The 14,646-nt window shown below is 33.4% G+C and overlaps 1 protein-coding gene across 2 annotated transcripts in view; it reads right to left on the bottom strand.

Annotated features, from left to right (window-relative positions):
• Positions 1-14,646, bottom strand: part of LOC144975651 (WD repeat-containing and planar cell polarity effector protein fritz homolog) — a 34,711-nt gene that overhangs the window by 10,008 nt on the left and 10,057 nt on the right. For both annotated transcript variants that reach the window (XR_013645961.1, XM_078919839.1), the window contains exons 10-20: positions 14,248-14,310; positions 12,682-12,781; positions 12,305-12,341; positions 7,123-7,193; positions 5,849-5,899; positions 5,365-5,436; positions 4,055-4,146; positions 3,383-3,484; positions 2,420-2,525; positions 1,229-1,343; positions 732-855 (exon numbers count right to left, since the gene is read on the bottom strand). Coding sequence is in view for 1 of the 2 variants with exons in the window: in XM_078919839.1 (XP_078775965.1) it covers positions 732-855; positions 1,229-1,343; positions 2,420-2,525; positions 3,383-3,484; positions 4,055-4,146; positions 5,365-5,436; positions 5,849-5,899; positions 7,123-7,193; positions 12,305-12,341; positions 12,682-12,781; positions 14,248-14,310 (933 nt within the window). In the remaining variant the exon portion in view is untranslated. The remainder of the gene's footprint in view (positions 1-731; positions 856-1,228; positions 1,344-2,419; positions 2,526-3,382; positions 3,485-4,054; positions 4,147-5,364; positions 5,437-5,848; positions 5,900-7,122; positions 7,194-12,304; positions 12,342-12,681; positions 12,782-14,247; positions 14,311-14,646) is intronic.

Genomic DNA, 14,646 nt, shown 5'->3' with positions numbered 1-14,646 from the left:
AGCCTTAACCTATGTCTTTTATCTTTTACTTGTTGATTCTGTAGGTCAATTAATTAATTTTTGCATCTGGCTGTTCATCAGTAAATAAACACTATTTCATCAATTTACTTCCAAAATTTTGGTGCTCACTCAGACTAGTTCTGAATAAGTCAGTCACTCCAGCTGAAGCACAGGCCATTGATAAATCCTCTCAGGCATGTTTAGCTCTGCACCATCTTCTCCTGTTTATTTCATTAAGAAGCCTCCCTTCTTCAAACTGTCCATTATTTCCCTCCTCCAGGATTTTCTAGGCCATCCTTTTTTTTTTATTGTACTTGTAGCTTGTGATGTCCACGTTAAAACCTTCCTGGTAATATTTGTAACTGGCCTCCTCAAGGGGTGGCAAAGTCATCCCCATTTCTTCCAATATTTACCAATTGTATTACCGTTATCAATATCTTTGTTGATAAATGAAGACAGGTTTGAGCCCAAAACATTTCTTTTTACATAATTTGTTCTCTTTTGTTTTTGTTTTTTTTTTTTGAGCTGTTGTATATATTTTTGTTCAACACATTTGCAATCTACATTTTCAATCAACTTAGAATTTGGTTCAACATTTTTTTTTCTATTGATTGGATATGTTCTTTCTAATACAGTCCTAATTACACACTGAATTTAAAACGGAGATGCCCGCTTTTCAATGACAATTTGTTACATTTTAAAGACACATAAGCATTTATTCAACTTAATACCTCAAAAGGTGGTGAAAAAATCTTCGTGCAAGGTGACTGATGGGGTCTCTATACTCCAAAATGGTAGCCTCTGAGATGGATGGTTTGGGAGCATAAAATGTGGCTAGTGCAGCTTGTAACTGAGCTATGAGGAGAAATGTTGAGATCATGACAAGTTATTTCAGAGAAATATGGAGATTCTTAAACATTTCACAATCAAGCACTTTTACCTCAAATACATACCTTTGAGCATTTTCATGTGCAATAACATTAGATGCAATGAAAAGGAAGAAGAAAGAAATATAGAATTTCTGTGTTCGAAACTCCCAATCTTTAACACATATTGTAGACTCGGATTATAGCAAATCTTAAGAGCAAAGAAAATGATCAAATAATCATCATCAAGAAATAAAAAATAAAAAAGCAAAATCCTTTCATTTTAAATTTGCATCCATATCACAAAAATGTGGAGAAAAATCTATCTTCTTTTTAAATAATGAAAATCGCTAAGACATTACCTTCTCTATCAGGATTCAAGGACATCCTAAGTAAATGATTGATGATGGCTGAAAGACATCCATAACACGCCTGTCCTTCAACATCCCAGTTCATACTTCCCAACAAACTGACAGCCTGAGGAAAAAAAAAATTATGAAATAACTAAATAAATGAATGAATAAATAAATAAATAAATGAATGAATAAATAAATAAATAAACAAACAAAACACTGACGACTAAACCATCCTCAACTGAGAATGATTGAGATATCCCATCCATTAATAATTTCATTTCACATATTTTCAATTCCCTAAACTGCTAGACACCAATCGTCAAACTTCACTACCCAATGATAATTGGTAAAAACTTCTTGTTCTCTCTCTCTCTCTCTCTCTCTCTCTCTCTCTCTCTCTCTCTCTCTCTCTCTCTCTCTCTCTCTCTCTCTCTCTCTCTCTCTCTCTCTCTCTCTCTCTCTCTCTCTCTCTCTCTCTCTCTCTCTCTTGTATAAAATGTAAAATTCCTCGGGGTGAAAGTTTTCGAAATAAAAAATGAATTTACTCTACCCTTGTTTTCCCCTCTCACTTTTGAACATTCCAACCAGCAACATTGTTTAAATACAGACCTATAAATACTGGAAAAAAGAATGGTCTGAACTTTTTTCAAACTCAAATTTGCTTTTTACACAATAACACAAAGGTCAGCAAAACAATCGACAAAATCTTCTAGTACTTTGAAATGAATGAAATTAAGATCTCAAAGAAAATTTCCAATGGTGAATCTGAAAATTAAAGTCTATCATAAAAATGTAAATAAAATCTCTATCCCAGAAACTTCATACATGGTTGAGAAACAGCGAGTCAAGTTTTTGAGAAGCTTTAAAATAGCACAGGTATTCTTCTTCTTTGACTATTGATCAACTGGCAAGAGGGAAGCCAAGAAGCTTTGCAGAGCGAGCAGATGGATTGAAGGGGAGGGTCACCACACTTTTATTTTTTAGAACTTTCTTTTTTCTTCTTTTTAAAAAAAAAAACTTTTTAAGTGAGGGAAGAAGGTTGGTGGATTGATTATTGACCAGTACTGAAGAGTCTGAATTCTGACAATGGTTGGGAGAATTAACAGGTCTCTAAATAACTCCACATCTCGTTCACACGCTCTCATCTAAAAATCACATCATTTTCAAATGACTTCAACAAATTATCACAAATCTTACTTCATCAACTTGCTGATGTTTCAAATATTCTTTCACAAGCTCAAGACATGAAAACCTTTCTCTGCTCCGCACACCTAGATGGAATTGTAAAAGACCAACTGGACCTCTGTATTGAAGGCAGAACATTTTATTATAGCATTTAACAAGGTTATCATAATTGAAGATAAAAAGAGAGCAGTAAAAATTCAAACACACACATCTAATAAAAAAAGGTACAAACTGAGTCTCAGTCACAGGTGCAAAAGTTAAAAACATCCTGTTGTATACAATTTACACTTTAAAATGTTTTAGAATTGATGTAGCGTAGTTTAATTTGACCGCAATTCATTTTGATAACAACAATATACTTTTTGTTAGTTTTCCACAAACAATTTGTTGTTTTACAAATCAGAATCTTGAAAATAAAGTCTGAATCACCCCTTCCCCAAATCTGTACATGACGAATAAATATTTTTGGAATCAGGCCTACATTGTATATACCTTTGGCTTGAAAATTTGGATATTTTTTATTTTGGGGGTGGGGGGGGGGGTGTTGTTTTTAAGGGGGGGGGGGGTATTTGGTTTTTCTATTGCCGGTTACCAGTCTGAGGATCTTTTGCAATAAGTACTTTGTTTCAAATGAAATATGTTTTAATTTTTTTAAATCTGATCATTCTATTCCCCTTTAAATTTATAAATTTTAATTATGGGGGTTTCTTTAAGTAAAAGGTGGCAATCAGATTTTTTTCTCAAAAATTCATGTTCATGTACAATTATTTAAATATCTCATGACAATAATTCCAGAATTTATAAGTTTCCTTTTCAATGTTTATATAGCATGAATTATTATTACAACAGCCATCTACTTCATATTCTTACCCACAATAAAAGAAACAAACATGCGACTAAAATGCTTTTCAAAGACAATAAGCAAGAAATAATTAATATGAGTCTAATTCCTTCAAAATTCAAAATCAAAATCACCTGCTGAAAGACAAAAATAAGGCATCCATGTAGCTCGTCATGAATTCAGAACTAAAAGGGGCATGTGGACACCATTCCATATCTCTTAAACTCACAGATGTCCTGAAAGGCAAAATTGTAAAAGAAAATTATATGACAATTGCAGCGATAACAGAAATTATATATTTATATAATCACAGGGTTCTCATCCAAATTTAATTTCAAATTGACTCTATGAATAAAAGAAAAAGGAAAAAAAAAACAACAATATTATCTAAGAATATATATATATATATATATTATATATATATATATATATAATATATATATATATATATATATATATATATATATATATTTATATATATTCATTGCAACAATTGGATAAGTTATATATGACTGATCTCGTTTTTGTTTGGGGAGCCCCCCATTTTTCTCTATATTACTGCTTTCATTTATAAAGCATTTATTCTTCACAATTTCCTAAAGATTTGTGGTAATGCTATAGCAATGATGGTGATGACTCTGTAGAAGTGAACCATGCTATCATTCATATATTCCAATAGGGCTATTCAGCTGCACCGCTTAAATTAATTAAAATCGTAAAAATCTCCTAAAATTTGCAACATATAAATGACTAATGCTGATAAATGAGATGCTGAGGATTAACTCACCCAAGAACAAACAATTTACCTGAAAAATTTGCTGATCCTTAAAAACTTTTCTGGGGACGGATCTTCACTGACAAGGTGAATCCTTAATGGTGAAAGTGCACGATCAAAAATCTGGAAACACAAAAAAGTTGCTAAACAAAACACTCACTGGATGAAAATACTACAAATAATCAAGATATGTACAAGTTCAAAGCTGTGTTATGAATAAACTCAGCCATATGGAGACCAAGTAAACAAATATTTTCAATTGCAATTAAACCACTGGTTTTCTTGAAAAGAGTGTAACAAAAGCGATCATTACTACGATCAAACATATGTGGTATCAAATACAAGAAAATTGAGTGCACTTTGAAATGAAAGAAAGAATGGAAAAGGACCTTGTTGGTTAACATTAAGTTCAAAACTTGTATCACATTTCCACAAATGTTCTCACCTTTCGTACCGAACAAAGACACTATCTTCATCCCAAAAACCAAAGCTATCAAAAATATGATTAAATAAAATAGTTGCATCACCAATGCAATAGTTTAACATGTATCTTTGGTTTCCCATCTTTTGCTTCACTGATTTACCCGAACTAAAGAATAAAATGTTTTAAAAAAGGAATTACACCCACAGCTTGGAAACATTAATTTTGAGAGTGAATTGAAATGAAAATGACATTCGAAATGGTTCAAAGATGTGTGATGAATATTCTCATATTCAAATCATCCTTGATAAAAATTTTAAAAAAAAATTCTTTTCTCAGTCACAAAACTCTTCAAAGATTGAGTCGTTCTTCGTTTCCTTGGATACTATCACTAATTGCATGCTGCTGCTCCAGAAGTAAAATTCAATTTGTATTAAAGTGCCTGATTATACAACCTGGCTTCAACTCTATTTTTTCAACATTTCATTAAATCTTAAACATTCACAAATGTTAACATTAGTTGCAATGATGATTAAAAGGCAATAAGACAATTAGCCTTTTGGGCTCTGTCACAGATCCAAATAATTGAATGTTCTGCAGAGACCAGGAAACCAAATTATATTCAGCACATCTTCCTAACATTTATCAAACAATGTATTGGCTCTAGATCCCTTGCCTAAGTTTCATTTCAAACAGATAAGACAAAAAATCATCGCTACTGCAGTCTTAGAAATTCCTAATGTGAAATAATCAAGAATTAATAATTTAGTCAAAACCATTTGTTCGTTTTTTAAATGCTCAGGTGCAGAAAAGATATGGTTTTCACTTACACTGTAATAGTGCAACCAGATCGACTAAAACCCTTTGAGCACTTTATTTACGTGCATAGAAGCAGGTAATTGATAGAGAGAATGACAAACCTGAATATCAGCCCGAGGACTAGCGACCACAACCAAAGTTCCACTTGGATGCCACACAATTGATGAGGGAGGCTGTGACAATAAGAGAAATTAGCTGAAGGCATGCACAGACTCACAACATGCAGAAAAGGAAAAAAAAAAAAAAAAACTTAATTTTTTTCAATAAACACCAGAGGAATTTTAGAGGAAAATATCATCAGCAAAATAAAATAATATAATCCCATCCTGCCTTGTACGAGTTACACTTTAAAAAAGATTTAGAGTAGATGTGGTGTAGTTCAATTTGATTTCATATCCATTTCAATAATAACACTATTATGATATAGTAAATAGATATAAAAATGGGATAATCTATTGTAACCAAGATCAAAACTAAATTGAGGTTTGATATTCATTCATTTACTGAGAGTGAAAAAAAAAAAGAATTTCAAAGTAACAAATTGAATTTTCAATCATCAAAATCCTAAACATCGGAAATGCTTACCACAGCAGCTCTTGTGAAGAGAGTGATTTTTCTTGTATCATCAAACATAACCTAAAAGACAAAGGGAGATTTGTAAAAATTATGTACAAAAAGACATCGTGTTTATTTTTCTGGAATTTTTTTTTTAGACGAATAGCTAACAAGTATAAAAATAAAAAATAAAGACCATTGTATAATACTTGTTTGCCATGATAATTGAAGAATTCAAATTGAATGAGATCTAGACATCGCAATCCTATTTATGGTACAAGAGGAGTTTTCTAATGAGTGAGCAGATCTTATGAAAAACGAGTTTTTATAAAATTTTGAGATATATATCTTTAAAAAAAACAAAACACCCATCTCAAAACAAACTTAAGCCATTCTGAAATATTTAAAGTAGAGACCGATTCTCAATTTTTATTTTAAAAATTTGTTTTGTGTTTAAAGAAACGGAAGCACTTGCAATACTATTGGATACCTAAAATATACCAACAACAACAACAAAATATGGGTAACTTTACTTGTTTGTTGTATCGTTTATGTCCCTTTTATGATCTTCAGGAGATGGAGCTTTTACAGATTAAAGAAAATGATTTGTTTTTTGTTTTTAAGGGTTTTACGGCGCTTGCAACACATTAAGGTCATATCAGCGCCAGTACAAAGGGAGAAAATGGGATAGTAAAAAGTTCTAGATGGTGATGATTAAAGTGGCCAAGAAAAGGTAAGACAAAGGGGAATTGGTTCAAATAGGAAACAGATGTAGATTCCAAAAGCACACTATCAAAGTACTTAGTTTGAGATCACCAAAAATCTCATCCAGACACGAGCACAGGTCCCCACTAAGAGGAATACACTCAAATGTTTACAAATCATATATATAGAATGTAAACAAAATAATACAGTGCATAACAGAGGAAAAAACATCATCTCCCAAAATTCTAACTATATATTCGAATGTTTCCCTCTCAGCCAGGGTATCTGGTCAGGGCCAAGACAAAACCAAGTAATCTCATTCCAAGAAAAAGACTGAAAGCAAGTTGGAGAACAGATATAGGGGGATAGAAGACACAGTAAGTACCTCTCTGCCCACTATGGGAGGTCAGGAACCCCACCCAGAAAGAAAAGGTGGTGAAGTAAAAAAAAAATACTTTCAATACTTATCTAAGCACCATGCTTGAAACCCAATAAAAGTTTTGTAAACTATATCTCAAATTCAAAGATTTGTACCCCTCTCAATCAAAATGTTATCAAATATTAACTATCTGAACCATATCACTAAAATAATTTATTACCAAAGTTGCATCTGACAATCCAAGAAGCATTCTATCCTCTGCTTGATTTCTGCTCTGACACACAATGGTACCTGGTAAAATAAAAATAGCCTTTAAACAAATCTAAATCTCATGTTGTAGACATCCTATAAAATGCTTTTCTAACTATTTCATTATTGTTTCTTTTGTTTGTTTTTAAGGGTTTTACAGCGCTTGCGACACATTTAGGTCATATCAGCACCATTAAATAGAAGAAAATGAAATAGCTAAAATATTTTTTATTTTCAATCTAAGCACCCAAGAAAAAGTAAGACAAGGGGGAACTGGTTCAAATAAGGAACAGATGTAGATTCCAAGAGAATACCATCAATGGAGTTTGAAATCACCTTAAAGTCTCATCCAGATCTGCCCTAACCAACAAAAGGACAGTATCTCTCAAAAAATCATAAAATCACTTTTTTTACTAAATCGAATCTCTGGGACATAGGGAAGCTTACAAAGTTGTCAGAATGATCATAACTCAAATATTTTTGAAATTAGAGGCAATTAAATATTTGCTTGAAACAGTATCCTATTTCAACCCCATCATTAACCAACAAAAGGACAGTATCTCCGACGGCCGTAGTCCGCCCCGTAAATATTGACGGTGTCCGTGAGCATGCGGTGGCGTCAACGAGTGGCGTGACGAAGATGCCGCCGTATGGCGAGCAATACCATGCGAAACTGTTGGTGACGATTTGATTGGTTGACGCATAAGTCGCCAACGCCAATGACGTCATCCGTAACATGACATCATAGAGGAACACTGTAACTTTCTATCGCGTTGTTGTTTACATGAGAGAGAGAGAGAGAGAGAGAGAGAGAGAGAGAGAGAGAGAGAGACTGGCATACAGAGAGAGAAACACACAGAGAGAGAGAAACACACACACACACACACACACAGAGAGAGAGAGAGAGAGAGAGAGAGAGAGAGAGAGAGAGAGAAAGTCAGTAACAAACAGAGAGCGAGAGAGATGGATGCAGAGAGATATATTTTAAAAAATAAATAAATAAATGAGAGAGAGAGAAGAGAGAGAGGGAGAGAGATAGAGAGAGAGAGAGAGAGAGAGAGAGAGAGAGAGAGAGAGAGAGAGAGAGAGAGAGAGAGAGAGAGAGAGAGAGAGAGAGAGAGAGAGAGAGAGAGAGAGCGTGCGTTTTAACGTGTATTCATTGGGAATGGGAGGGAGGGTGGGGTCTTTTGAGACAATAAACAATGTGAGTGAACCATTGTCTACTATATAAGAAGTCACTGGAGTGAACCCAAAGAAAAAGGGGAGGAGAGTTTAATAGATGACAATTGACCACAATGGGTTGTGATAACGAGTGGCAGGTCCTAAATAACTCGACGTTGCAACTCAAACAAGAAGATTCAATTATATGATTTCATGTAAGTCATTACAAATTAAGCCCAACCCGCTCCTCTTCAAGCTGTCATCTGACTCAAAATGGAAACAATGCAACAAATGATTTGACCAGTCCCATTTTTCAAATTACAATCTCATTGGTCAATATGTTTCCCACTGATTGACTTTGACTTCTTTTGAAACGAAGGGCTTTATTATACTATCCCTACCTATTCTTTGCTCCAGCCCCTCTCTTCTTTTCCCCGTTTGTTTATCTACCAGTCTCGCTCGCTCTCTTTGTCTCCCTCGTGTTTCTTTCACACATACAAACACACACATACACACACACACACACACACACACACATATTTATATCTTTATTCTATTTAGCTCCCGCCCTCTACAATGCACGAGCAGTCTCTCTCTCTCTCTCTCTCTCTCTCTCTCTCTCTCTCTCTCTCTCTCTCTCTCTCTCTCTCTTTCTTTCTTTCTTTCTTTCTTCCCCCTCCCCACCCCCCGTTCGGGGCGGAGGGTCATATCATTAATAAAAATAATAATAATAATAATAATGATGATGATGATAATAATAATAATAATAATAATAATAATAATAATAATATAATAATAATAATAATAATAATAATAATAATAATAATAATAATAATAATAATAAATAAATAAATAAATGAATAAATAAATTACCGTGTAAAATGTCAAAAATTAACTCCCTTAGTCTAACCGCATACTCTATATAGAATCGAACGAATGACCTTCACATCCGACAGCAGTAGTGACATACCACAACGCGTATGTTTGACCCAGCGACATCTAAGTTTGACCTCGTCCGTTGGATGTTAAAAGTGGAAATACCTGCTTTTAACAACTGTTTGGATTGCAGTTCTTATATCTTTGACAAAATTATGCGTCCGTGATTAAAGACTAAATTGCTGCAGACACTGAGTTCAAAATCAATCTAATCTATGACATAAGTTGTAAATATTCACGTATTACTTTCCACCAGATCAACATATCAAGCTAGCTATTTAGTGGCTGATTGGTGGGCAGAGGGGCTTTATAAACAAGTAATAAAAAATGAAAAAAAAAAAACAGAAAGCAAAACCATTACAAAACTTAATACAACTGGCAATAAAAAACTGATCCCCTTGCTTGTTGGTCGGATGCTCAACCAAACATTTAACTTAAGTATACTTATTTTTCATTCATTTCAACTAAGTAGTGTGTGTGTGTGTGTGTGTGTGTGTGTGTGTGTGTGCGTTTGTGTGTGTATGGGTGTCGGTGTGACTGTCTGTCCAGGCGTTTTTTGTTAAGTTGTTTTTTTTTGGGTTTTTTTTGGGGTTTTTCTTTTAATCGTCTTCATATCTCTCACTTTCCACACATCCTTCTATTTTTTGTCCAAACTTTTGGAGAAGGTAGTACTGACACAATTATTATCTCATCTTAAGAACAACAGTTCAGTCAGCCTACAAACAGCAACACAGTACTGAAACGGCGCTTCTTAAAATCTTTTGTTATATAATGCGGACGCTAACAATATCAATTTATTATGCCTTTAAGATCTTTCAGCTGCCTTTGATACCATTGACCATTACATTTTGTTAAGAAGACTAGAAAATATGTAGGCGTAAAAGGAATTGCCCTTAAAACGGTTTACATCATACAAAAATGTATTTAACAGGATCGATGGCAGACTGTCGTGGTGAATGGTATTCAGTCAGAACAAGTTTTACTAAACTTTGGAGTGCGTTCTTGGCCCTGTCCTTTTTTCTGTATATAAGCACCCCCTTTCTAGTGTGATATCCAGATTCAATCTGAGTTATCATTTTAATGCTGGTGATACGCAAATTTATGATTCAGTACCCCTAAGTAATTTACAATTCTTAATACAACTAATTTCGAGCTGTTTTAATGAGATTAAATCTTGAATGTACCATAACAAGTTAAAATTAAATGATAGTAAATGATAGTAAAACTGAGATTTTAAAGTGTGGAAGGCAAATAATTCACCTCTCGGAAATAGCACAATAGAATTTTCAAATAAAGCAAAAAACCTTAGCGTCATCATTGATAAACATCTTTCCATAACAAGCTGCTACGTGAATAACACCATAAATCTATGTACATAGAAATGAATAAAATAAGCAAAATTCGTAATTTAATATAGCAGAACTTTTAATTAATTCCTTTGTTTTATCTAAATTGTACTATTGTAACTCCCTGTGGGCGAAATTAGCTAAAGACAAAATAATTTTTCTGTTCATCTTATAAGCTCATAATTTAGGCACCTTTTAAATTTAGTAAGAATGGTGTCGCCTATTTCATTCAGTATAAATGTACCAACAGATTTCGTTCCATTTCATGCTTTTCGTTTCCTATGACAATGAAGATATTGATTTTAAAACAAAAAGGGATGTGTGTGTACGTGTTGGGGGCGGGGGGGAACATACCCTATTTTCCAGCTATTCTTAGGTTTAATTCACTATCACTCACTCACCCCATATCGTTGTACAATGACAAAACCCTGATACACAATTAAAGTCTAATTTGCAAGATAGCCAAAATCATCAATACGCGTAAATTAAAGCTATGATGCTTAATAAAAATAGACTCATCTTGAAAAAGGAGTCAGGGTCTAAAAGATTGAGGAATAGTCTAATGTAGTAATATTATATCAGAGTCACGCCTACAAACTTGACTTGTTTGATCTCGGCAAGCGAGCGCCACAGCCGATAGATCCCCTCACGCCAGGTCAAACACACTTAGCCTTGCCTCTCACTCGTCCGTGATGGTGAGTGCTCGCCCTCGCTGACGTGAAACGTTTGTCGATCGAGTTATTCGTATTTTGCTATATATATAACTGAGATACTGTTCTTTTGGTGAATACGGACGAGGCATTTTGCGTTGCGGTTAACCAGGGTGAACAGTATGTGAGACGGTCGTATAAGATACTGTCCTTTTGTTGGTTACAGGTAGAGTTATTTGCTTGGCTTTAACCAAGAAAGAACAGTATCTCAAAATATTACGCAACATATTACGTCAATGAAATCGCCGACTAACAGAAAAACGCAATTTATCATCAGCTATTATTTAATGTTAGGAGACTTCCACTATGTAATAGAATTAAAGAGTTATGAATGAAAAAACTAAATGTGTCGATTGCGGCAAAACTGGCTGGATCTGGGTCAGCCCAGATACTGTCCTTTTGTTGGTTAGGGCAGAGATATGTTATTATATATATTTCGTGTCTACTCGAAAAAGGCCAAAGGCCGAAACATCGTTTGTTCCCGTACATATGAGTCGCATTTACTCCCTTTATCTTTCTCTCCATCTTATTGGCTCATTTAGGCACCTCGAGTTTTTGCTCTACCAGACACCAGCACATGATCCCACTTAGAGAAACACACTCAAAATAATTACAGAATACAATACTAACAATACATAACAGAGAGATGATTTACAAGGAAAAAAATATAATCTCTCAAAACCATAACTATACATTTGACTGCTTCCCTCCCAGTCAGGGCTGGGACAAAACTAAGTAATCCCATTCCAAAACAAAGACAGAAAGCAACTCGGAAAACAGATATAAGGGGATAGAAGATACAGCATGACCTCCTGCCCCCCAAGGGAGGTCAAAGGACCTGCCCAGTATTTCATTATTGATTGAATAATTTTTTTTTTTTTTTTTTAAGATAGAAATTTAAAACACAAAAAGTGCTTTAATATAAAATGCTATTCATTATACAAAAAAAAATAAATAAAAACAATATCTACATTCAGTACTAAATAAAGATATCACTTACTTTTTAATGGAATGTTTACGATGGAAGCTGTCTGCATCTGGAAAAAAAGATTAAATAAATTTAAATCTGCTACAAATAATCTTGAACCCTTTACTTTTATTTACACCAAAAAATAAGTTCTCAATAGGATTAATTATTGTAAAAAAAAAAATGTTAAAAGGGCCAAAATATATTTTTTAAAAGGAGTCGGTAGGGTGGGTTGATTAATGAATCTTTACAAAACAGTTTCACATTACCAAAAAAAAAAAAAAAGAAAACAATAAGAATAAAACAAAAAAAGGAATCAATGATCTAATCAATTACGCCAGTATCTAAGATTCCAAAATCAGCAATCTTGTAATTTTCTCAAATTCATAAAAGATACTTTTTCATTATACCTTGCCTTGAATAACTTCATAAGTGACTGATCTGGCAACCACTTCTTCTTGACCACGTATTTGTTGTTCTAAAGAAAATATTCTGTGGGGTTGCAAACAGCTGAAAGAAAATCACTACAATATTATAATGCACTTAAAGTTGAGACACACTGCAGACCTGCCAACCCTTTACATTCCAAAAGTGGAATCAGAACATCAGAAAATAGGAATTTGAGACAAAAGAAGGAATTCGTCACAAATGGATAATCAAAATGACCACAGCTTTGCCACCAACACAATAAGACAGTATTCTGGTACAGCTGACAAAACTAGATAGGGGGGGGGGGGGGGGGGGTGGGATGAGTGCAATTAATTTTCCTACTTAGCTCCCTTTCGGCAATCATTAAATACAAAAAAATATCACATTTTTACCTCCCCACTCCCATTTTTTTCTTCTTATCATTATCATCATTTTTGAAAATCAGAATTTTAGAGACAATGGCGGAATAGCGGAAAGGAAGAATGAAAATAGGAATGATTCCGCCAAATGTGGAAGGGTGGCAGGTATGCATACTGTCATAATAACAAATTTCAACGGAATTCAAGGTTTTTTTGTTTTTAATAATCCAATTATATTTATAAAATACAATTGGTGACCATCAATAAAAGACTGTATTGACTATGAAAATACCGGACATATTAAGGTCTTAAAAATCAGTCTGAGAGGTCATAAAAAAAGAAGACAAGGTTCTTACTGGATGTAGCTTACCGATTACACAAGATATAGGTATATACAATTGTCTAAAGATCGGAAACAAACTTTTTCTTTTTTAATGTCTTAATTTGATACAAATCTAAAAAATAATTTTTCTGGCAACTTCTTCGGCAAACAAGTATTAATATAAATGATAATACAATATCCATGCAAGAAGAATGTATAGCTAGTGACACACCGTTTCGTAAATTTTCTTAACATTTGTTCATAAATTGTGACAGTGTGCCATGTTGGAATAAAAATATTAAAAAAATAAAACAAATAAATATGGAAATATTTTTGTAAAAACCCACAAAAACATGGTTCATGAATTCTGTATTTTACATCAATTTGGCTATCAAAAAGGAGCAATTTTCATTATAATGCAATTTGCTATTCATTATTCATTATTTGCAGGCTAGGAAATTTCATAATCGAAAACAACTATTTAACGTACAAGGACAATGGCAAAAAATGAATTGGTTATATCTCATGTAATGAATCCTATATAATGGTTCTGATATGTCAATGCCATCCCTTACTAATAGTTTGATTTCCATTCTGTGATTCCAACATCGTCTCTAATTTCCCAGCTCTCCCATTGTGTAATTATTCATATCAACATTTGAAGAAGGGATTGCACCAATATCACTGCTCTTTGCTAATTCTCCTTTAATTAAAGTTGCTACTTTTAAGTTCAATCCAAAAGATAAACGAAACAATAACTCATGGAAAAAGAAATTTAAATTCTCCTTTAATTGAAGTTCTTACTTTTAAATTCAATCCAAAAGGTAAACGAAAGAATAACTGATTGAAAAAGAAATTTAAATTACCTGAATTGAACATGGTGTGGGTCACACTCTGTCTTAGTATAAGCCAGGACATCAATGAGAGGACTTTTCATAAAAATAAAAATAAAAATCAATAAAATATAATATAAAGATAAATATTCCTTTGATTTAGATCCTATTTTAAGTATAACAATATAATTTGTCATTCTAATAAAAAAATCCATAGGTGGGAATAGAAAATCACGGTTTCAGAGGGAAAAGTGATCCACATGACTGCAAACTTTCTAGGGGAGGGAGAGATGCTCTCCTAATCGAAAACATTTTAGAAGTATGATTCAAAACAGGGTATTCTACACATATTTTGGGCTCAATAAAAGTGTATTTAACAGCTTATAAATCAGTCATCTCAGTCTGGTATTATGTCATTGTCAAAAGAAAAGG

The sequence above is a fragment of the Berghia stephanieae genome, chromosome 1, assembly GCF_034508935.2.
Source record: "Berghia stephanieae isolate SIO BIC M18660-M18661 chromosome 1, UCSD_Bste_1.3, whole genome shotgun sequence".
Taxonomy (NCBI): Eukaryota; Metazoa; Mollusca; class Gastropoda; order Nudibranchia; family Aeolidiidae; genus Berghia; species Berghia stephanieae.
This window is presented reverse-complemented; position numbering and strand designations above follow the sequence as displayed.